Source organism: Macaca fascicularis, chromosome 2 (genome assembly GCF_037993035.2).
Source record: "Macaca fascicularis isolate 582-1 chromosome 2, T2T-MFA8v1.1".
NCBI classification, from domain to species: Eukaryota; Metazoa; Chordata; class Mammalia; order Primates; family Cercopithecidae; genus Macaca; species Macaca fascicularis.
This window is the reverse complement of record NC_088376.1, coordinates 111,946,893-111,969,873: the sequence shown is the minus strand read 5'-3', so window position 1 is coordinate 111,969,873 and position 22,981 is coordinate 111,946,893. Positions and strand designations below refer to the sequence as shown.

At 48.3% G+C, this 22,981-nt stretch overlaps 1 protein-coding gene and 1 long non-coding RNA gene across 28 annotated transcripts in view; one reads left to right on the top strand and one right to left on the bottom strand.

The window, feature by feature from the left end:
• The first annotated feature begins 26 nt into the window (after nt 1-26).
• LOC123571656 (uncharacterized) lies at nt 27-6,469 on the top strand. Of its 2 annotated transcripts, XR_012431136.1 has the most exons (3): nt 27-561; nt 4,828-5,022; nt 5,209-6,469. It is a non-coding gene; the product is annotated as an uncharacterized lncRNA (long non-coding RNA). The 2 variants fall into 2 exon arrangements; XR_012431137.1 differs by lacking the exon at nt 4,828-5,022 and having other exon boundaries at nt 6,225-6,469.
• Nucleotides 6,413-22,981, bottom strand: part of ARIH2 (ariadne RBR E3 ubiquitin protein ligase 2) — a 71,952-nt gene continuing 55,383 nt past the window's right edge. For 11 of the 26 annotated variants that reach the window (XM_074032152.1, XM_065539481.1, XM_074032160.1 and 8 more), the window contains 9 exons: nt 22,173-22,282; nt 18,742-18,859; nt 17,724-17,774; nt 17,612-17,633; nt 12,683-12,834; nt 11,825-11,968; nt 10,557-10,625; nt 8,998-9,081; nt 6,413-8,775 (listed from right to left, as the gene is read on the bottom strand). In XM_074032152.1, coding sequence (XP_073888253.1) covers nt 8,704-8,775; nt 8,998-9,081; nt 10,557-10,625; nt 11,825-11,968; nt 12,683-12,834; nt 17,612-17,633; nt 17,724-17,774; nt 18,742-18,859; nt 22,173-22,282 — 822 coding nt within the window. In that variant the 3' untranslated portion in view covers nt 6,413-8,703. Of the gene's footprint in view, nt 8,776-8,997; nt 9,082-10,556; nt 10,647-11,824; nt 12,336-12,682; nt 12,835-17,611; nt 17,634-17,723; nt 17,775-18,741; nt 18,860-22,172; nt 22,283-22,981 lie in introns of those variants that run through there. The other 15 variants (XM_074032151.1, XM_065539479.2, XM_074032156.1 and 12 more) reach the window with 4 other exon arrangements.

The following is a 22,981-nucleotide window of genomic DNA, read 5'->3' as shown; positions in this document are numbered from 1 at the left end:
GAGCGCCGCGGTAACTAGGAGACGGTGCCTGGGGGTGCCGAGCCCGCCCGGAGCCGCTTGTGTCCGCGCGGTGCTCGGCCTCCCTGCGCCTTGAGCTTCTCTTTCCAAGCTGGGTTGTTGTCGGGCAGAGCTGTACACTCCCCAAGTCAGAAGCCAAGGCCCCAAGTGTAGACGCAGACAAGAGCGGCACCATTAAGGCATACACTACTGGGAGCTTCTTGGTGCCTGCGTGAAGACGCCCTCTTGCCTCCGGGAACAGTATCGTCTGCATCTTCTGACTCCAGGAGCGGGGCTGGGGAGCGCAGGGCGGAGGAGGCAGCACTGGGATGACTCAACAGTGCGGCATTTGGGGGCGCCACGGAGGCCGGTACTGCGTAAGCGGCAATAGGGTAGGACCCACAGTCTCCTTGCAAGCGTTCTTGGAGCTCGGTTTGGCGGTCGGTCCGGATCTCCTGGGGAGTCCTGCCGGAGTGAGGCAGGCCTTAGGAAGAAGCTGCCTGATATGCAGGGTTGCATAGGCAGTCAGAGAGTGCATCCTGGAGGAGCCCTGGCATCAGGAAGGTGAGCCCCCCATGGCAACCCGCAGGAATGAGCCAGTGCTCAGGTGTATGAAACACTCCTTGCATCAAAGCTGGCACGTGTGAAGAGGCGGGAAGGGACTCTTCCACAACCGAGACACCGTTACCTCAGAGAAAAATTAAACAGATTATCACCAAAAACGGGGTGGGGGGAAGACATACCTACCAGTGGTCAAGTGCCAAGGAATCCCTGCTCTTCGAGAGCTGGTTATCCTCAGGAAGAGATTACTACACGCCCTCAGGGCAGAAGCTGACCCCACTCCCTGAGGTGGACTTGGAGGCAAGAGCAACACTTTTAAGGCAGGTCACACTGGTGGTTTCTCCCTACCCTGGTAAGACGCCCCTACCTCTTCTCCCATCTCCTCTCCCTTCCCCACAGCAAAGCATAGTCTGCATTTTCTAGTCCCCTCAAGTCAAGGCAGGCCAGGGGCTCCAAGGGCAGGCCCACTTCTTTCTTCCAAGATTTTTTTTGTGTGTGTGTGACGGAGTCTCACTCTGTCGTCCAGGCTGGAGTGCAGTGGCGCGATCTTGGCTCACTGCAACCTCTGCCTCCCGGGTTCAAGCGATTCTCCTGCCTCAGCCTACCGAATAGCTGAAACTACAGGCATGCGCCACCATGGCGGGCCAATTTTTTTTTTGTATTTTTATTATTTTTTTATTTTAATTTTTTTTGTTTTTGTTTTTTTGAAATGGAATCTTGCTGTGTCGCCCAGGCTGGAGTGCAGTGGCACAATCTCAGCTCACTGCAAGCTTCGCCTCCCAGGTTTACGCCATTCTCCAGCCTCAGCCTCCCAAGTAGCTGGGACTACAGGCACCCACCACCACACCTGGCTAATTTTTTTTGTATTTTTAGTAGAGACAGGGTTTCACCATGTCAGCCAGGATGGTCTCAATCTCCTGACCCGTGATCTGTCTGCCTTGGCCTCCCAAAGTGCTGGGATTACAGGCATGAGCCACCATGCCCGGCTTTTTTTGTATTTTTAGTAGAGACACGGTTTCACCATGTTGGCCAGGCTGGTCTCCAACTGCTGACCTCAAGTGACCCGCCCACCTCGGCCTCCCAAACTGCTGGGATTACAGGCGTGAGCCACACCACCCAGCCTTTTTCCCAAGACTTTACACAGAGTGGCTGTTTTCACGATTCAAGCACATGTGGGCATCCACTAATCCAGCCACCCTCAGGGACCACTTTGGTCAATCTCCTTAGGATAGGATAGATGAACACTGCTTCACGAAAGGAGAGTTTCTGTTTCCAGACAGAAAGGGAACAGGCAGCAATGGGAGGTCTTGTGGCTTAGCCAAGGCTGGGGTGCTAACTACACACACCAGCAGCCCAGTATTTCACTTCAGATGGAGTGGGAACTTACAGCTCTGAAGGCAACCAGGGAGGCCTGGACTTCTGCAGAGGCAGAGGCCAAGGCAGTGATGACCTGCCCCTCCCCACTAAAATGAATTCTAAAATAAATGTAATTGCTGCTAAAGAAATGTTTCTGATTTGAATAGATGAAAATTCTATTACCAATTTAAGACTGTTCAAATTCCCTGCAGCTTATCATTAATCCACCCTAGTTAGGCCAAAAATCTCTCAATTTCTGAGTAGTAGTACGATAGAAACAAGTCAGATTTTCTAAAATCATATGAATCACTTAAATTCTTTTTTTTTTCTTTTTTTGAGAAAGAGTCTCACTCTTTTTTTTTTTTTTTTTTTTTTTTTTTTTTTTTAGGCGGAGTCTCGCTCTGTCGCCCAGGCTGGAGTGCAGTGGCCAGATCTCAGCTCACTGCAAGCTCCGCCTCCCAGGTTTACGCCATTCTCCTGCCTCAGCCTCCCGAGTAGCTGGGACTACAGGCGCCCGCCACCTCGCCCGGCTAGTTTTTTGTATTTTTAGTAGAGACGGGGTTTCACCGTGTTAGCCAGGATGGTCTCGATCTCCTGACCTCGTGATCCACCCGTCTCGGCCTCCCAAAGTGCTGGGATTACAGGCTTGAGCCACCGCGCCCCGCCAGAGTCTCACTCTTTTGCCCAGACTGGAGTACAGTGGCGCAATCTCAGTTCATTGCAACCTCCACCTCCCTGGTTCAAGCGATTCTCCTGCCTCAGCCTCCCAAGTAGCTGGGATTACAGGTGCTGTACCACAACGTCTGGCTTTTTTTCTTTTGAGATGGAGTCTTGCTCTGTTGCCCAGGCTGGAGTGCAGTGGCACAATCTCGGCTCACTACAACCTCTGCCTCCCAGGTTCAAGCAATTCTCCTGCCTCAGCCTCCCAAGTAGCTGGGACTACAGGTGCCCACCACAATGCCCGGCTAATTTTTGCATTTTTAGTAGAGACAGGGTTTCACTATGTTGGCCAGGCTGGTCTCAAACTCATGACCTCAGGTGTTCCACCCACCTCAGCCTCACAAAGTGCTGGGCTTACAGGCATAAGCCACCGCATCCAGCCCAAATCTCCTAAATTCTTAAATATAATAAATACCAACCAACAGAACCACAATTTTACCAAGGATCTCATGGTTTTCACATACCTTTTTTAGAATGAAATTGAGACTATTTCCCTCTAGCCTTTTTTCCTCCCCGAGACAGAGTCTTGCTCTGTCGCCCAGGCAGGAGTGCAGTGGCTCGATCTCGGCTCACTGCCACCTCCGCGCCTCCTGGGTTCAAGCAATTCTCCTGCCTCAGCCTCCCAAGTAGCTGGGATTACAGGTGCGTGCCACCATGCCCGGCTAATTTTTTTTTTTTTTTTTAAGACGGAGTCTCGCTCTGTCGCCCAGGCTGGAGTGCAGTGGCCGGATCTCAGCTCACTGCAAGCTCCGCCTCCCGGGTCTACGCCATTCTCCTGCCTCAGCCTCCCCAGTAGCTGGGACTACAGGCGCCCGCCACCTCGCCCGGCTAGTTTTTTGTATTTTTTTAGTAGAGACGGGGTTTCACCGTGTTAGCCAGGCTAGTCTCGATCTCCTGACCTTGTGATCCGCCCGTCTCGGCCTCCCAAAGTGCTGGGATTACAGGCTTGAGCCACCGCGACCGGCCACGCCCAGCTAATTTTTATATTTTTAGTAGAGATGAGGTTTTACCGTGTTGGCCAGGTTGGTCTCAAACTCCTGACCTTGTGATCCGCCCACCTCAGCCTCCCAAAGTGCTGGATTACAGGCATGACTCACCACACCCGGCCCCTCTAGCCTTTTAAAAACTAGAATTTGATCACCATAAAATCTGTACTTTGCTTAACCTATTTTCCTGAACTCCATTCTTACACCTATTACCTGAGTTAGGCCTATCACTAAGCAAATGTACTGATAGCTCATTGCCAGAAAACAGAAAGCAAGCAGGTTGCAGGGCTGCTCCACCTGCTGTCAGCTGTGGGAATTTCACAACCACATCAGAAACCAGAATTTCTGTCTTTTAAAAGCCTGGTCCTTTGATGCCATGGCAGTACACACTACCAAATCCAGGCCTTCTATTTATCTGTGTTCTTTTTTCTTTTTGAGACAGAGTCTCGCTCTGTCACCCAGGCTGGAGTGCAGTGGCCCAATCTCGGCTCACTGCAAGCTCCGCCTCCCAGGTTCACGCTTCTCCTGCCTCAGCCTCCCGAGTAGCTGGGACTACAGGCGCCTGCCACTACGCCCAGCTAATTTTTTTTTTTTTTTTTTTTTTTTTTTTTTGTAGTAGAGATGGGGTTTCACTGTGTTAGCCAGGATGGTCTTGATCTCCTGACCTTGTGATCCGCCTGCCTCGGTCTCCCAAAGTGCTGGGATTACACTCGTGAGCCACCATGCCCGGCCTTTTTTTTTTTTGAGATGGAGTCTCGCTCTGTTGCGCCCAGGCTGGAGTGCAGTGGTGCAATCTCAGCTCACTGCAACCTCTGCCTCCTGGGTTCAAGCTATTCCCCTGCCTCAGCCTCTAGAGTAGCTGAGATTACAGGCATCCACCACCATGTCTGGCTTTTTTTGTTTATTTTAATAGAGACGGGGTTTCACCATGTTGGTCAGGCTGGTCTCGAACTCCTGACCACAGGTGATCCACCCCCCTCGACCTCCCAAAGTGCTGGGATTACAGACGTGAGCCACCGTGCCCGGATTGTTTTTAAGACAGTGTCTTGCTCTGTCACCGAGACTGGAGTGCAGTGGTGTGATCATGGCTTACTGCAGCACCTATCCCGCAGGTCCAAGCAATCCTCCTAGCTCAGCCTCCCAAGTAGCTGGGATTACAGGTGTGCAGCACCACACCCAGCTGATTTTTATTTATTTATTTTCGTAGGAAGAGGTCTCCCTATGTCATCCAGGCTGGTCATGAACTCCTGGAGCTCAAGCAATTCTCCAGTCTCAGCCTCCTGAAGTGCTGGGATTATAGGCATGAGCAACCACGCGAGTCCCCTAGCTCTTATTTTAAGTGGCTGTGTAATGTGGATGATGACAGCACCTACCTCAAGCAGCTGCTGTGAGGACTAAATGGGTATGTTCTCAGTTAATGTTAATGTGATTGTCTTGTGAGGTCCCACTTCTATCCCCTTCTATCCCGCCCCAAGCAGAGCCCATTATACAGGAGATGCTCAGATGCTTATTGTGTGGACCCCTGTGGGCTACATGGAAAATCCCTCCTCTTGACTTCGCTAGAAGGTGCTATCTTGTCTCTTTTTAGGATTGCCAAGGCTATGGTACCAAGGCCATAGTACCCTGGACCCAGTCGTCTGCAGGAGTGGCCCTGAGCATGGGTGGTCCTTCGCTCCTGGCCTAGCTGCTCCAGTACAAACATTCACTAGTGGACTGGGCGCAGTGGCTTATGCCTGTAATCCCAGCACTTTGGGAGGCCAAGCCAGGAAGACAGCTTGAACTCAGGAGTTTGAGACCAGTCTGGGCAACATGGCAAGACCCTGTCTCTACAAAAAAATATAAAAATTAGGGGAGCAAGGTGGCACACACTAGTCCCAGCTACTCGGAGGGCTGAAGCAGAATGATGTTTGAGCCCAGGAGTGGAGGCTGCAGTGAGCAGAAATCATGCCACTATACTAAAGTCTGGGCAATAGAGCGAGACTGTCTCAAAACAAAAAACATTCACTAGTGATCAATTCTTTCTGTGTCCCCCATGGACCAGAAGCTCCTGGAAGGTAAAGCACATGAATCACTTGCATACCACTGTATGCCCAGGTGCCAAGCGTAGGGCTTGGCACACCTGAGGTCCACAGGAAGAGCTGCGGAGTTCAGACTGGCAATGTATGAGGTCTGTTCTAGCCACAGGTGCCCTGTGCTTGTTGCCCACAGCTATGGAGCCTCCACTCTACCCTTGAGCTACTTACCACTGACACTATTGCCACTTCTGACACCACAAATGTGGACCCCTTAATCCAAACCCCATTTCCTGTCCTTCACCCTTGAGATTAGACTCTACACTTGTTTCTGCCCCAAGTTGTCTCTTCACAACCCTCAGGGCTCCCGTGAAGCTAGAGTTCGCCCTGCCATACTCCACAGCCCTACATTCTCATGTCTACTTTGGAGGGGCCCAGAGGTCTTAGAATGGGGGGGGGGGATTGGGACATTTATATCAGTACCCTACCACAACCCTGGGATCTGTTTGTGATGGGGAATGATTCAGCCTGTACAACCCAGGGAAGGAGAGGAGAGCTGAAAACTGCCAGGATTTTCTACTTCATTCCACAGGGATCACAGGTGCCCTCTCCCCCAACAGCCAGAAAGGGAAAACAGAGCCGAATTTGGCCACTGGGGCCTCCCCAGCCCTCTGGAAGAAGGGGCTGACTGATAGGAAGGCACTCCTCTGGTGTTCACTGGCCAGACCCCTGTGGGCTCAGAAGACTACCTAGACCCCATGAAGAAACACTCTGGACACATTTTTATAATCAGAAACTTACAGTTTATTGTGAATAAACCACTCAACTTTGAGCAGATGACACTGCCTCAATTAACTTTTTCTTTGAAGAAAAACAAAGAGATATGGTAAATTCATGAAAATACTGTGTCCTTTCTCTTCTACCCTTTGTAGGGCAGAAAAATTCTGCCTGACCTTTCCCATCTTCCTGATGATGTTGACAAACAACAGACACTGGGGGCACAGGAGGGGGCTCTACACAGGCCAAGAGCTACAGGCTACAGTCTGAGCACAGAAAACCCTGCAGCTCCACCATCCAGGGCCACAGCTAGACACAAGTGCAGAATCTGGCAGCCCTGCAGCCCAGACAATGCCCAGGGTGTGATTTAGGGTGCAGAGCTGCAACTCAGATCCCGTGCCATGGCAGTATCACAGGAAGGACTTGATGGAGAGGTAAAGGCTCCAGACGCCAGGATATTTATTCCTTGTGCCAATACAGCATTCACACCTGACCTCCAGGTCCTGCAGCAGGTACTCTCCTCGTTCAGTTAGCGCCCCACTGTTCCATTCTGGGTTCATCCGCTATACTCCTAATTTGTTCTCCCAATCCACCCCACAGTCTCTCCCTTGCTGGGGACAACACAGGAAGAGACAAAACCTGAGGAAGGAGAAAGGGAACCTGCAACCAGCCATGGATCTCATGATTCCATGAGTCACAGTTATCCTGTGTCTTTAAGAATGACTGTTTTATAGCTTACATGGTACCTGGGAAATTGCTGACTTGCAGGTGAAATATACGAATACCAAATAATTTCTATCATAATATTCACAGATCTCTGTATATCAGCTCTCCCTGGAGGTCAAGCAGGTGTGGGAGAGTATAGACTGCTCTACCTGCCCTAGAGTGGAAGCATTGAACAAAGCCACAAAAACCCCAGAGATCACAGATCTAACTTTTCAATGGCCCACAGGACCAGGTTCAGGACAGGTAGGACACCAGGCAAACCACTTGTTCCCTTGCACTTCACTGTGCGAAAACTGGTCTGTTCCTCTGGCCAGACCCTTCTTAGTACAGGATCTGAGACCACAAACCAAGGAGTCCCATGGCCTTGGACTCCCAGACCCTAGGATGGTATCCCTCTGACAGCTGGAACCAGGCAAGGGGGAACACACCTCAGCCTCAGAGCAGCCTCTGGACACGCTCCAGGTAACACGAAAATAACCTGTGAAAACGTGGTCCCCGTACCAGAAAGGCCAGTGCCCTAGGGAAGGCTATCCTGAATTCTGACCCTGATGTTTGCCAAAGGAGAGTGCAGCAAGACAGTGTCAAGTTTGGCCAAATGTGACCCTGCTCAGAGCTATACCACTTGAATACTGGCACAAAAGAAAGGACCAAGGTAAAGCAAATTTATTTGGGAGGAACAATTCCCTTCAAAAGTAGATCCCTATCTTTAGGAGACAAAAGGAAATGCTGTGATGAACCTATGCCCCCTAGTTTGGGGGGCCACAGGCCCACCCCCATTCTGCTGTGGGCTCTAGCCTCAGTAGCCAGATCCAGGTAAACCTCAGTTTCAAGAATAAAGGTGAGCCACAGACATGCAGCACCACCAGAGACAACACCACCCTGTGGTAAGAAGACCATGTTCTGAACTGTCTCCGTACCACCATGGTAAGGCAGGAGGCATGCTGTGACTCCTTGTGCTCCGTGCCCACTGCACAGGCCAGTTTAATTCCCTGCCATCTGCCACCCATGCTCTTCCTTTAGGACTCCAACTCTGGCCAAACAAATGTGAATCTGGAAAGCAGAGGCCAAAGGCCCTCTTGCAGTACAGACATTTTCAGGTGGGTAGGCAGCATATGTTACATTCTAAGTAAAAGAGCTAGAGGGTAAAACACTCCAACGCCAATTTATTTTCAAAAAGGGCTCTGTGTTATCCTATAGTTTGCCTTTGTTGTTTTTTTTTTTTTTTTTTTTTGGTATAATTGTACAACCTTTGAAAGTTACATAAGTTGTAATGATCTAATACTATTAATAGCCATTCAGAAAACACGTTCCCTCCCTCCCAACAACCATCCAGGGGGAAATAAAAGTCCTGAAAAGAGGCCAGTTCAACATGGCCTCTACCCTGGTAGAAACAAAAAGTGAAAAGAGAAGAAAACAGAAATCAACTAAGAGGTGTTGCCAGTGTCTCTCAGGAGTGGGGCCCTGGCTGTCGCCTGGGGTCATGAAAGGCAGAGCCTGCAGCATGCAGTATGGCAGCCGGGAGACCTTGTGGCCACATCTTCCTCACCCCGGCACATCCACATCCCAACTTAGGTGTCATGGAAATCTTTCAGCAGGGTTCTCCTCCGCTGCTCCGCTATATGCATCTGGTTCTCCAAGTCCTGCATCAGAGAAACAAGGTGTATGCTTGCATGGCCCAGGCCTGGGAGCAAGGAGTAGCCAAAGCCACAAACACCCTCCAGGACCTCCAAGGAGTAAAAAACACTGCCCTTCCCATTCTTAGCAGCAGCTTCCAATGCATAAGCCAACAACCCTGTCACCTATTACCAGGTCAGTCCTCCTTTACCTGCAATATAGAATCCAAGAGGACAGTAGGCACTTACCCCTCTGTCATAGCTGTCTGCACGCTCCACTTTCCATGAGAGGTTTTCGATCTCAGCCTCCAGCTGAGCCTGCTGGTATTCAAACTGCATAGGCAGAGCAGGAGGGTCAAAAGGTGAGTGGGCTATGGCTGGGGCAGGGCCTGTACACAGGGTGGGCACATGCAGCACCTCAGGCTCAAGAACTACAGACAATCCTGATACTGTCCTCAGAAAGCAGTGTTATTCCCTGTGCCCAGAGCCAGAATCCAAACAAAAGGCTATCCAAACAGCAAGGCCACACTCACCCTCCACCCCTAAAAGGTCCACTCCACCCTCCACACTCCCAAAGGAAGGGGAAGAATTTAAGTCACTAAAGAGAACACTCCCAACATGAAAGGGAATGGATGCTGTAAAAAATAAGTCAAACGAATATACTCAGACACTATCACTTCATTTTTTTCCAGTCCTTCTGCAAATCAAGAGCCTTAAAAATACTCAAACTTACTTAGTAATTATACATCTAAGAAGATACAGCTTTATGCACAAAAATGTTCCTCAATGTACTATTTATAGTAGCGAAACAAAGAATAAATGTCCCAAGTGATGGTACAATCATGATGACACATTTATGCAACCATTAACAAAATGGTATTTACCAGGCAGGTAAATCATAACAGCTATAACAATAAACTTTATAACAATAAAATGTTGTTTTTTATATATAACCTTGATTATATATACACAATATTAATTTTAAAAGGCTGGAAAATGCTGACAGTGGTAATTTCTTTCCGGACAATGTAAATGCTTTTCTGTTTTCCAGCATTTAAACAAAAATGTGAATTACTAGTTTATTAACATTTATTGGGCCGGGCGCGGTGGCTCATGCCTGTAATCCCAGCACTTTGGGAGGCCGAGACGGGCGGATTACGAGGTCAGGAGATAGAGACCATCCTGGCTAACACAGTGAAACCCCGCCTCTACTAAAAAATACAAAAAACTAGCCGGGCAAGGTGGCGGGCGCCTGTAGTCCCAGCTACTCGGGAGGCTGAGGCAGGAGAATAGCGTAAACCCGGGAGGCGGAGCTTGCAGTGAGCTGAGATCCGGCCACTGCACTCCAGCCTGGGCGACAGAGCGAGACTCCGTCTCAAAAAAAAAAAAAAAAAAAAAAAAAAGTATTGTTACTGGTAGTAACAATAAATTCATATTCAAATTCAACTCTAAGATGAAGAATTAAACAAGGTATAAAACAGTCAAATATATCTTAAGGACATGCATGCTAAATATCCCTCCCAAGCATGGGCACTAGTGGCCTCCCACTGGCCACAGACCTTTTTAGCCAATCGCCCTTTAAATATAGTTGTTCAGAGGATTAGGTGCATGTGTCTTACATTACACAAAATAACAGCACCTGAGATATATTTTGGAGGTGCCCAGAGTAGAAGTGGAATTTTGCAATTAGAGTTTTAACTTTGCCCTCCCAATGACCAGGGTCTGGTCCTCACTCTCCTGCAAAGTGCTGGTAGAGAAGGGCACCTTTGAGGCTAACAGGACAGAGTAGAAAAATTGCTTTGCCTTACCAGCTTCTTCCTGGGTCCGGACTCCATGTAATATGCATATGGGTAGGTGTACTGCAGGGTGTATCGACACTGCAACAGGAGAGAAGGGACCTGTGTCTGTGATTCTAAGCTACCTGCATCTCAGGTGGCTCTTACAATTCCTACCCTCCACATGCAAATGAGCTTAGCTCTATAGGTATGGGCCTGAAAGAAATTATACCAAGCCAAATAGAGATGAATTGTGAAAAGATATGGGGAAAAAACAAACAAACAACAATGGTCACAGAACACCCAGTTTCTTTTACAAAGTGATTACCAGCAGCTGCCTCAATAGCTTTTCCCTCTTGAGTAGGACATCAGAGTCAACACATCTATCTCAATGCTTAGCCAAAGACAACTTTTTTTTTTTTTTGAAACAAGGTTTCATTCTGATGCCTAGGCTGGAGTGCAGTGGTGCGATTCCCACTCACTGCAAACTCTGCCTCCCAGACTCAAGCGATCCTCCCACATCAGCCTTCCAAGTAGCCAGGACTACAGGAGTGCATCACCAGACCAGGCGAATTTTTGTATTTTTTTGTAGAGATGGGGTTTTCTCATGTTGCCCAGGCTGGTCTCAAACTCCTGGGCTCAAGCAATCCATCTGCTTTGGCCTTCCAAAGTGCTGGGATCATAGGCGTGAGACACTGCACCCTGCCCAATCTTTTTTTTTTTTTTTTCTTGAGACAGAGTCTTGCTTTATCACCCAGACTGGAGTGCAATGATCTCAGCTCACTGCAGCCTCTAACTCCTAGGTTCAAGCAATTCTCGTGCCTCCCAAGTAGCTGGAACTACAGGCATGTGCCCCCACGCCCAGCTAACTTTTGTATTTTTAGTAGAGACGGGGTTTCACCATGTTGGCCAGGCTGGTCTCAAACTCCTGACCTCAAGTGATCCGCCCACCTCGGCTTCCCAAAGTGCTGGGATTACAGGGGTGAGCCACCACGCCCGGCACTTCAGACAATCTTTTATTTTCCTTTGAGTGATGCATACACAGGACAAAAGGAGAAGAAAAGTGCTCTAGTTTTCCCTACAGGCAGAGGCAGTGCAACACTCTTATAAATCCCCTGGACATCCAGCAGAGGACTGGGTCCTTGATGGGCACAGCACATGAAGATGTGGATCCACAAGCAGAAGCATGAAAGGCTGCACAGGGTGCTAAAATACTCTCTTTCAACAGGGCTTCCCACTTTCAGAGGTTGTGACAGAGCCAGGCACTGGATCAGGGATAGGATGAGTGAAGTGGTAGATACCTTGGCCAAGAGCTTGGCAGCATTCTGTAGGTATTGCCAGTCGATCCATGTCCCCAGATTGTTCATGACCCTCTCCTGAATCTTCTCGTGAATCCGCTGGTATGTCTGTGCCTCAAGCTGCAAGCTTTTGTTGTGGTTTTCCCACTACAGGGCACAGAAGGGGAAAACCACACGAGTCCCACGAAGGTGCAGAGGTCTACACAAGAGTTCAGGATAGACACCTTGCTGGCAGGACATGGCCATAGACTCCTGTAACTTATTCCCCAAAGTGCAAGAGCAGGTCTTCTTCAGTCCATCCTTCTAACCTGTCCAGAACAGCCGTATGCCTACCAGATCACTCTACCCTTCTGGGTCAATGGGACTCCAGCCCTGACGACTATGCAAAGCTAGGCCCCTGATGGTCTACTGTGATTAGAGACCATTATGCATGGTGCTCTTTGGGCTTCTGAAGGGCTCCCTGGGAGAAACTGCTTTCCAAATTTGACTACTAAGATGATACTATGGGAACAGACTGTGAGGACAGAAAGAAAAAAATAAATAAAAATTAAAAACGTTGAAAAAAGAAAAAAAAAAAAGATGGCACTAGATGGAAAAGACTGCCTGATGGCCCCTCATTGTCCTTCAATCCATCATTCAACCAAGGTCAGTACCAGGTCCTTCCCTGTTGGCTGGAGATATACCCTGTAGAGCTTGAAAAGCACATCTACAGAGCTAGCACCCAGGGATACCGCAGGAGCTCCATTCACTGACTTCTATGTGCACAGGCTGGCTCTGTCTACCAGTCCCCTGGGAATCCCACCAGCAGGCCAAGTGGAAGAAGCCTACCCTGTAGGGGAAGGTACAGGGGAGGACACCTACCCTCTCAAAGTAGAATAAGTACTTCTTGAGGGCTTCCCTCGCCTGGGCTTGTTGGCTCTGGTTCACAATGTCAGGATTCTCCTTGTAACGACTACACTCATAGTATTCACTGCCATGAGTCTTCCAATCTCCTAGACACATCCAGCAGAAGTCTGTGCAGAACAGAGGAAGAGTCATTTACATCTACAAGACAACTCCACTTTCCTCTATAGGCAGAGGAGAGAGACAGTCAGACCCTGCTCCCAAAGGGGTCACCTGAACAGAACTTCCCAAGGGGGCCTCTTTCCTGAAGGAATGTGCACCTCTCATCCCTGTCACATCCTACTGTCCTTGTAGTCTGTACTTGCTGATAGGAACAAAAGCCTATGGATAATTTCTATTCCATGAGCACATGTGCCATGTGTTTTATTAATCTAATACAGGCAGATGCTGACTGTACAGACTACTGGTCTGCTATGTCAATGCCACTATGAGAAGCAGGAACTTGTCCAACTGAGGCCCACCTGACTGTCTAAATGCACATCATCAGTACAAACTGACCTCCCTACTGCTTCCTACCCTCACGCTTGTCCTAGAAAGATTTTTGTATATGAAGCTAAGAATAAAGGCTTTTCCCCTTTTTCTTCTATTTTAAAGAACACATTTCTTATTTTACTTTTGAGACAAACTCTCACTCTGTCACCCAGGCTGGAGTGCAGTGGCACGATCTCGGCTTACTGCAACCTCTGCATTCCAGGTTCAAGCGATTCACTTGCCTCAGCCTCCCGAGTAGCTGGGACGACAGGTGCCCGACAACATGCTGGCTAATTTTTGTATTTTTAGTAGAGATGGGGCTTCACCATGTTGGCTAGGCTGGTCTCGAACCCCCAATGTTCAGTGATCTGCCCATCTCTGCCTCTCAAAGTGCTGGGATTACAGGCATGAGCCACTGCGCGTGACAAATAACACATTTCTATAAAACCTAGAGCTATCCAATGGTTCATAATCAGAACTATGATTCTGCTTTCGTGGTAGCTCACACCTGTAATCCCAGTACTCTGGGAGGCCAAGGCAGGTGGATCACTTGAGGTCAGGAATTTGAGACCAGCCTGGCCAACATGGTGAAACCCCCATCTCTATTAAAAAAAAATACATACATATACACACACACACACACACACACACACACACACATTAGCCAGGTGTGGTGGCATGTGCCAGTAGCTACTTGGGAGGCTGAAGCACGAGAACTGGCAGGGCGGAGATTGTGAGCTGAGATTGCACCACTGCACTCCAGCCTGGGTGACAGAGCAAGACCTTGTCTCAAAAAAAAAAAATGCTTTTTTTTTCTATATGTTTAAAGAATTATTGTTAGATGCTCAAAGAATTATTGCAGTCGAATGGAGAGAAGCCAACCATAGTTCTGTTGGATGAACAATGGCCTGTTGATATTCTGCATTCCATGAGCACATGGGCTATGTGCCTTGTTATATCTTTGTCAAGCCTGCTATGAGAAGCAAAACTTGTCTAAGTGAGGTCCTCCTGGTTGTCTAGAACACACATTGTGTGTTCTAATAATACCTTATTCGATTTTATATCTGGCCTATTCTGCCTCTTCCAGAGACCCTGACAGGGTAACTCCTGTTTCTCAGGATTCAATCTCCTGGGATAACTTGGCTTACTGACTTACCAAAAAATGAGGCTCTTGAATAATTTTAGGGAAGCCAAAGCAAAACCCGGAGACCCAGAGGTTGTTCCACTTCTCTCCTGGGAGCCTTCACCTAATAGTGGCAACACTGCCCTCTCCTTAATTAGCTAGGTGTGCTTGCTACCATTTTAAACAATACAGGCCGGGCGTGGTGGCTCACGCCTGTAATCCAAGCACTTTGGGAGGCCAAGGCGGGCTAATCACGAGGTCAGAGTTCAAGACCAGCCTGGCCAACATGGTGAAACCACGTCTCTAACAAAAATACAAAAAATTAGCTGGGTATAGTGGTGGGTGCCTATAATCTCAGCTACTTGGGAGGCTGAGGCAGGAGAATTGCTTGAACCCAGGAGGCAGAGGTTGCAGTGGGCCGAGATTGCACCATTGCACTCTATCCCCGGAGACAGAGTGAGACTCCATCAAAAATTAGCTGGGTGTGGTGGCATGTGACTGCAATTCCAGCTACTCCAGAGGCCCAGCAGGATAACTGCTTGAACCTCGGAGGTGGAGGTTGCAGTGAGCTGAGATCGCGCCACTGCACTCAGCCCTGGGTGACAGAGTGAGACTCCGTCTCGAAACAAACAAACAAACAAACAAACAAAAAAACCACCACATTCCTTAGGGTTGCCCATATAGGTGATATAAATATACAGCAAAGAAAGAGATGGCAGTTTTTTTTTTGAGATGGAGTCTCGCTCTATCACCCAGGCTGGAGTTCAGTAGCACAATCTCGGTTCACTATGACTTCTACCTCCTGGATTCAAGTGATTCTTGTGAGATGGCAGTTAACTCTGGGTGTCAAGCGATATGGACACCCATGGGGCTTCTCAGGCACTAGAAACGTGGTGGGTGCTGGGGTGTTTGTCATTATTCTTTAAACTCTATGTGTCTTTTGCATTGTTCTAAGTGTATGATACACTTCTCTCTCTGATATATACAAAGAAAAAGAGAAGGAAAGAGTGTGGCCCCGCTGGGTGCGCTGGCTCAAGCCTGTAATCCCAGCACTTTGGGAGGCCGAGGCGGGTGGATCACAAGGTCAGGAGATCGAGACCATCCTGGCTAACATGGTGAAACCCCGTCTCTACTAAAAATACAAAAAGAAATTAGCTGGGCGTGGTGGCAGGCGCCTGTAGTCCCAACTACTCCAGAAGTTGAGGCGGGAGAATGGCGTGAACCCGGGAGGCGGAGCTTGCAGTGCGCTGAGATCGTGCCACTGCACTCCAGCCTGGATGACAGAGCTTCTCTGTCTCAAAAAAAAAAAAAAAGGGGGGGGGGGCGTGGCCCCATGGAAGAAATATGCCACTAGCCATGGCCTATCTTCATTCGGCACTGCAGAGTCAATGTTACTGTCTAAGTCCCTGCCATGACCACTCTGATTAAAAGGGCTCCTGGGGCCGGGCACGGTGGCTCACACCTGTAATCCCAGCACTTTGGGAGGTCAAGGCAGGCAGACTGCCTGAGGTCAGAAGTTCGAGACCAGCCTGGACAACATGGTGAAACCCCGTCTATACTAAGAACACAAAAATTATCCAGGTGTGGTGGTGGGCGCCTGTAATTACAGCTACTGGGGAGGCTGAGGTGGAATTGCTCGAACCCAGGAGGCAGATGTTGCAGTGAGCCAAGATTGCGCCATTGCATTCCAGCCTGAGTGACGAGCAAAACTCCATCTTTGGGGGGGAAAAAAAAAGGCCAGGCACGGTGGTTCACGCCTATAATCCCAGCACATTGAGAGGCCGAGGCAGGCGGATCCCCTGAGGTCAAGAGTTTTTTTTTTTTTTTTTTTTTTTTTGAGACGGAGTCTCACTTTGTCGCACAGGCTGGAGTGCAGTGGCGTGATCTCGGCTCACTGTAAGCTCCGCCTCCCGGGTTCATGCCATTCTCCTCCCTCAGCCTCCCGAGTAGCTGGGACTACATACAAGCGCCTGCCACCACGCTCGGCTAATTTTTTGTATTTTTAGTAGAGACAGGGTTTCACTGTGTTAGCCAGGATGGTCTCGATCTCCTGACCTCGTGATCCGCCTGTCTCGGCCTCCCAAAGTGCTGGGATTACAGGCGTGAGCCACTGCGCCCGGCCGAAGTCAAGAGTTTGACACCAGCCTGGCTAACATGGTGAAACCCCGTCTCTACTAAAAATACAAAAAAGTAGCCAGGTGTGGTGGTGAGTCCCTGTAATCCCAGCTACTCAGGAGGCTGTGGTGGCAGAATTGCTTAAACCCAGGAGGTAGAGGTTGCAGTGAGCCAAGATCATGCCACTGCACTCCAGCCTGGGCGACAGAGTGAGACACTGTCTCAAAAAATAAAGAAAAGAGGGTTCCTGGAAATAGCATTTGCACAGGCCCTTACAAAGCAAAACTCTCGGTCAGGCGCAGTGGCTCACTCTTGTAGTCCCAGCACTTTGGGAGGCCAAGGTAGGCAGATCACCTGAGGTCAGGAGTTTGAGACGAGCCTGGCCAACATGGCAAAACTCCGTCTCTACTAAAAATACAGAAATTAGCCAGGCGCAGTGGTAGATGCCTGTAATCCCAGCTACTCGAAAGGCTGAGGCAGGAGAACTGCTTGAAACCAGGAGATGGAGGTTACAGTGAGCTGAGATTGCATCACTAAACTTCATGGGTGACAGAGTGAGATTCCTTCACACACAGAAAAGAAACTCTCAGACTCTCAGGGGCTCCTGATGAGCATCAAAGCAGCTGTGTAGGAGAGACCCACTTGGACATATTTTCTACTTGAAGGGATTCTGTTTCTTCAGCTGACCTGGCCGGGTGGCATACAAAACCAATGGGTTCTAGCTATGTAAATTATTCCTGATCGATGAAGGAGGTCTGAAAGGTTAAATCAAAACCCCCACTATTGTAAAACAGCAAGGGAAAACCATTATTTTACTACTTCTGGTAAAAGTATCTACAAGGTAGCACAGATAAGCCCCAAGCTACTTACCTGCCTTGGCAAAAAAGTGAAAGTAACACCCTGAAATCATCTTCTTGGATAACTGAGGATCATGAGGATTATCCCAAACTTGACGTCTGACTATATGTGTTAGCAAGATAGCAGTGGGATTGTAAGAGGGACCAAAAAATAGAAAATAAAAAAAAAAAAGCTACTTTATGCCAGTTACTGTGACTGTTAAGTGACTGAGGCTCTTCTATGTTTTGTCATTTCATGGCAGAAGTACTCACTTAAATAGTAACGGAGACCCAACCACAAGAAAGTGCCACTGGGCCTTACACACCAAGCTTGGAACTCACCGTGTTTACACTTGGAGCATTGCTGTCAGAGGGAAACAGAAGAGAACACATTAAGGGCACACTGACCAAAGGTTCCATGTCACACATACAAAGTGCAGAGGCTTCTGCTCACCATGTGATTGCAGCCTCCATTCTTCTCAATGCAGATGTTGCACTTGGGACACTGAGGAGACAGAAGGGTGCCATTAGGCTCACATACCACCAGGTTGGTTTTAAGACAAATTACACAAAGCTCCTGGCACCTGTGCCCAGTTGCTCATCATGCGAGCACTTCTGGGGAGGAGCATCTCACTTAAATGTGGCAGGTCACTGAGGCTGGAACAGTAATTCAAGGAAATGACGTCAGCATATTTGGCCTTGAAACGCTTCAAGCACCAGCTGAACCCCACTAAGTCTTCCACCATCTGCCCCTGCCACGAAGCTGCTCAGATTAAGCACAGGTTGAATCAGCAGAAAACCTGCCTTCTTGAGAGGACTGGCAAAGAAGCACAGGAGCTGCCACAATGGATTCAGTCGTGGTCAGCTTGCCTGAACTTCTGCTTCGAGAAGAGGGTAAGGAAACCACATCTAAAGCTCCTCTCTACCATTTGAGAGATGCCAGCAACCTGAAGCAGCAATGCAGAGACCAGTCTGATGCTGTGATCTCCCACTGCTATGAAGTCGACCATGTTTAATAATGTTGTTATTAAAACTGTGCTTGTGAGTGCATACTCTGCGAGTGACTGACAAAGGGTAGAGTGGCCCCTAGAGCCCGCGGACCATACTTTCCCACGGGAAACTTCAAAATGAGTATCGTGCAGCTCTGAGCTTGCATTACAGCCTTACTATGTATCAAGTATGACTATTAACCATCTCCTTTTCAGAGCTGTTAAAGACTGGTAGTTCTCTTCTAATTAGTTCCCCCTTTTCTGGCATTTTGGCATTTCATAATAATAAAGAAAAAATGCACCCAATGCATCCTGTGATAAACTGCTACAAGCTGCCAACTCTGCATGAAGGTCCCCAAGCCCCAGTCCTCAGGAAGGGCCCTGGGGCTCTGGGTATTCTGCTCTCAGATGGCAAATCTCCAAGGCTAGGCCCTGGGCAGCAATAAGAGGGCAGATCCATGAGAGGTAAAATACAATCCTTACGTCTTTAGTGTGAGCACTAATGTAGTTGGCTGTTTCAGAGTCGTCTGCACACTTCGTGAGCCATTTCCGGATCGTGGCGCAGTCTGTGGGTGCATGATACATCTGACGACACTTGAAACTTAAAATTGGAAAAGAAAAACATTCAAATATTCATTAAGTCAGGGTCCCATGTTTAAAATTTTCCTTTTATCCAAGTTAACAAATCATGAATTAGAACTTTTCTTTACTTTTTTTTTTTTTTGAGACGGAGTCTCGCTTTGTCGTCAGGCTGGAGTGCAGTGGCGTAATCTCGGCTTACTGCAAGGTCCGCCTCCTGGCTTCACACCATTCTCCTGCCTCAGCTTCCCAAGTAGCTGGGACTATAGGCGCCCGCCACAACACCGGGATAATTTTTTGTATTTTTAGTAGAGACGGGTTTCACCGTGTTAGCCAGGATGGTCTCGATCTCCTGACCTTGTGATCCGCCTACCTCAGCCTCCCAAAGTGCTGGGATTACAGGCGTGAGCCACTGCGCCCAGCCTAATTTTTGTATTTTTAGTAGAGATGGGGTTTCACCATGTTGGCCAGGATGGTCTTCATCTCTCTCTCTTTTTTTTTTTTTTTTTTTTTTTTTGAGACGGAGTCTCGCTTTGTCGCCCAGGCTGGAGTGCAGTTGCCGGATCTCAGCTCACTGCAAGCTCCGCCTCCCGGGTTTACGCCATTCTCCTGCCTCAGCCTCCCGAGTAGCTGGGACTACAGGCGCCCACCACCTCGCCCGGCTAGTTTTTTGTATTTTTAGTAGAGACGGGGTTTCACCGTATTAGCCAGGATGGTCTCGATCTCCTGACCTCGTGATCCGCCCGTCTCGGCCTCCCAAAGTGCTGGGATTACAGGCTTGAGCCACCGCGCCCGGCCCGGTCTTCATCTCTTGACCTTATGATCTGCTCGCCTCGGTCTCCCAAAGTGCTGGGATTACAGGTGTGGGCCATCCTGCCTGGTCTAGAGCTTTTCAAATAGGTAAAGTTCTCTCTCAAGGCCCATGGAACCTTTACTTACTCATGAGTTATACTGAAATACTGCATGAATGTCTCTTCAACTTAAGCCTTTGTAAGACATGCTCTAACATGCACAAATAAAATGTTTCTGTAGGCCGAGTGCAATGGTTCATGCTTGTAATCCTAGTACTATGGAAGGTCAAGATGGGAGGACTGCTTGAGCCCAAGAGTTTGAAGCCAGCCTGGACAACATGGTGAGACCGCATCTCTACAAAAAATGAAAAAACTAGCCAGGTGTGGTGGCATGTGTCTGTAGTCCCAGCTATTAGAGAGTCTAAGGTAGGAGGATTGCCTGAGCTCTGGAGGTCAAGGCTGCAGTGAGCTGTATTTGCATCACTGTACTACAACGTGGGCAACTGAGAGAGACCCTGTTTAAAAAAAAAAAAAAAGGATTGCTTTAGACCAGGAGTTTGAGACCAACGTAGGCAACATACGAAGACCCTGCCTCTACAATCTTTTTTTTTTTGAGACGGAGTTTCGCTCTTGTCACCCAGGCTGGAGTGCAATGGCATGATCTCGGCTCACTGCAACCTCTGCTTCCCTGGTTCAAGTGATTTTCCTGCCTCAGCCTCCTGAGTAGCTGAGATTACAGGCTCCTGCCACTACACCTGGCTAATTTTTGTATTTTTAGTAGAGACGGGATTTCATCATGTTGGCCAGGCTAGTCTTGAATTCCTGACCTTAGGTGATCCACTCGCCTCGGCCTCCTCAAGTGCTGGGGTCACAGGTGTGAGCCACTGCACCTGGCCTCTACAACAAATTTTTAAAAATTAGCCGGGCATCTGTAGTTTCAGCTACTTGGAAGGCTAAGGCAGAAGGATCACTTCATACCAGGGGTTTGAGGCTGCAGTGAGCTATGCTATGTATGTTAAATATCTTGTTTAAACATCTTGTTTACCAACCCCCAAGATGTCAAACACAGAGCTATGACTCTCATAGGGCATGGTGAGGTGCTCTGAGAAGGACTCCTTAGCTCAGACCTAAGGCAGGATTGAGATCCATTTCTGGGAGTCTCATCTGATTTCCCAGCCAGACATGCACACAAGGATGCACAAATGCCAGAACTTGCAAAATCTGTAGGGTCATGATATATCTGATGACACTGAAACTTAAAACAGGAAAAAAAAAAAAAAAAAAAGACTCCAATATTCGTCGGGCTAGGCTTCCATATTTTCAATTTTTCTTTGATGGAGGCCAACAGTACTTCGTGGCTAGAAAAGGCCCTCAGGCAAATACCCAGGGAAGTAACTTCATAAAGTGGGACACAAGGATAAAGAACCATTACAAGGAGTCTCTCTGAATCGCTGTGATCCTGGTGGCTGCCTGATTTAAAATGAAAGAACCACTACATTAGTGATTCTTAATCTTCGGTGTCAATAATGTTTTGAAATACAGGCATGTGCACACACACACATCTCATTTTCCAAGCAGTTTCTCTGAAGCCCCACCATGAATATTCCAGGGAGGTATGATTAGGACAGATCTGGGCCTAAATTATGGTTCTACTATTTACTAGGTTTACCTTGTACCTTGATATCTTCATAGAATATAAGGGTCATAGCCAGGCGCAGTGGCTCAATCCTGTAATCCCAGTACTTTGGGAGGCCAAGGTGGGCAGATCACGAGGTCAGGAGTTTGCGACCAGCCTGGCCAACATAATGAAACCCTGTCTCTACTAAAAATACAAAAATCAGCCAGGCATGATGGCATGTGTCTGTAATCTCAGCTACTCAGGAGGCTGAGGTAGGAGAATTGCTTGACCCTGGGAGGTGGAGGTTGTGGTGAGCAAAGTATGCACCACTGCACTCCACCCTGGGCTACAAAGCAAGACTCCGTCTCAAGAAAACAACAAAAAATGAGAGAATATAAGGGTCATATACAGTTGTGATAATGCAAGGTAAGTGATCAGGATAGTGTCTGTCATCTGGTAAGCCTTCGGTAAACTTTAGTTATTCCCATGGTATCTACTGAATGAAGTGAACCTTCAGTAGATGTAGAATATATTTATGACTTAGTTTTACAAAAATTAGCCAAGAAAGGCCAAGGCAGAGAAAGATTAAAATGCTGAAGATTATACCTTTCAAACACAGTAATATGTGATTAGCTATAAAGATAGATACATCCCACACAATCTCTGGGCCATGAGACTTAGTAGCATAAGCCACAACACATTCTCCAAGAACCTGTGTCAATTCCTTGCCTCCAGACTGAGCATGTATTGAAGACCTAGTGGAATATGAGATGCTGGGCATAAACCTACCCACTTGGAGCACAGTTGCTCTATTGGCTCAGAGACCCTGCCTCTTCCAGTGCCGCCCTCACATGGAGCAACAGCAGTGGTGCTTTGGAGGATGGGGCATGAGCCCAGGGCTGCTCAGCACTCACACTCACTCTTACCAGAAGACCTCGTTGCACCGATTGCACTGTACTCGGCGAGCTCTAGGCTCTTGTACCCGAATAACCATGGGGCAGTCTGCACCAGGGCACAGCTGGAGCTGGTAATGACTCTGTGAATACACCAAGAGGAAACAATGAGGACATCTCTTAGTTGCTGTCTAAAAATCAGAATCCCCTGAATATTCAAACACTTTCTGTTCTCCCAGCTGATGACTTATATCAAGGGGTTATATAAATTCAGAAAGGATGTTGTGAAAACCAAACATAAGCCAGATATTAAAGAGGAACTTAGGACGTCTAGCTTAAACCAGGTAGCAACTCACTGGAATGATCTAAGGTTATATAGAATTGCACCAGGCATGGTGGCTCCTGCCTGTAGTCCTAGCTACTAAGGAGGCTGAGGTGGGAAGACTGCTTGAGGCCTGAAATTTGAGGCAGCAGTGAGCTGACTGCACCAATGCATTCCAGCCTGGATGACAGCAAAACTCTGTCTCCAAAAAAATTAAAAAATAAATAAAGCCAGACCTACAGTGGCTCATGCCTTGTAATCCCAGCACTTTGGGAGGCCGAGGCAGGCGGATCACCTGAGGTCAGGACTTTGAGACTAGGCCAACATGGTGAAACCCCGTCTCTACTAAAAAACACAAAAATTAGTTGGGGCCAGGCGCGGTGGCTCAAGCCTGTAATCCCAGCACTTTGGGAGGCCGAGACGGGCGGATCACAAGGTCAGGAGATCGAGACCATCCTGGCTAGCACGGTGAAACCCCATCTCTACTAAAAAATACAAAAAAAACCCAGCCGGGCGAGGT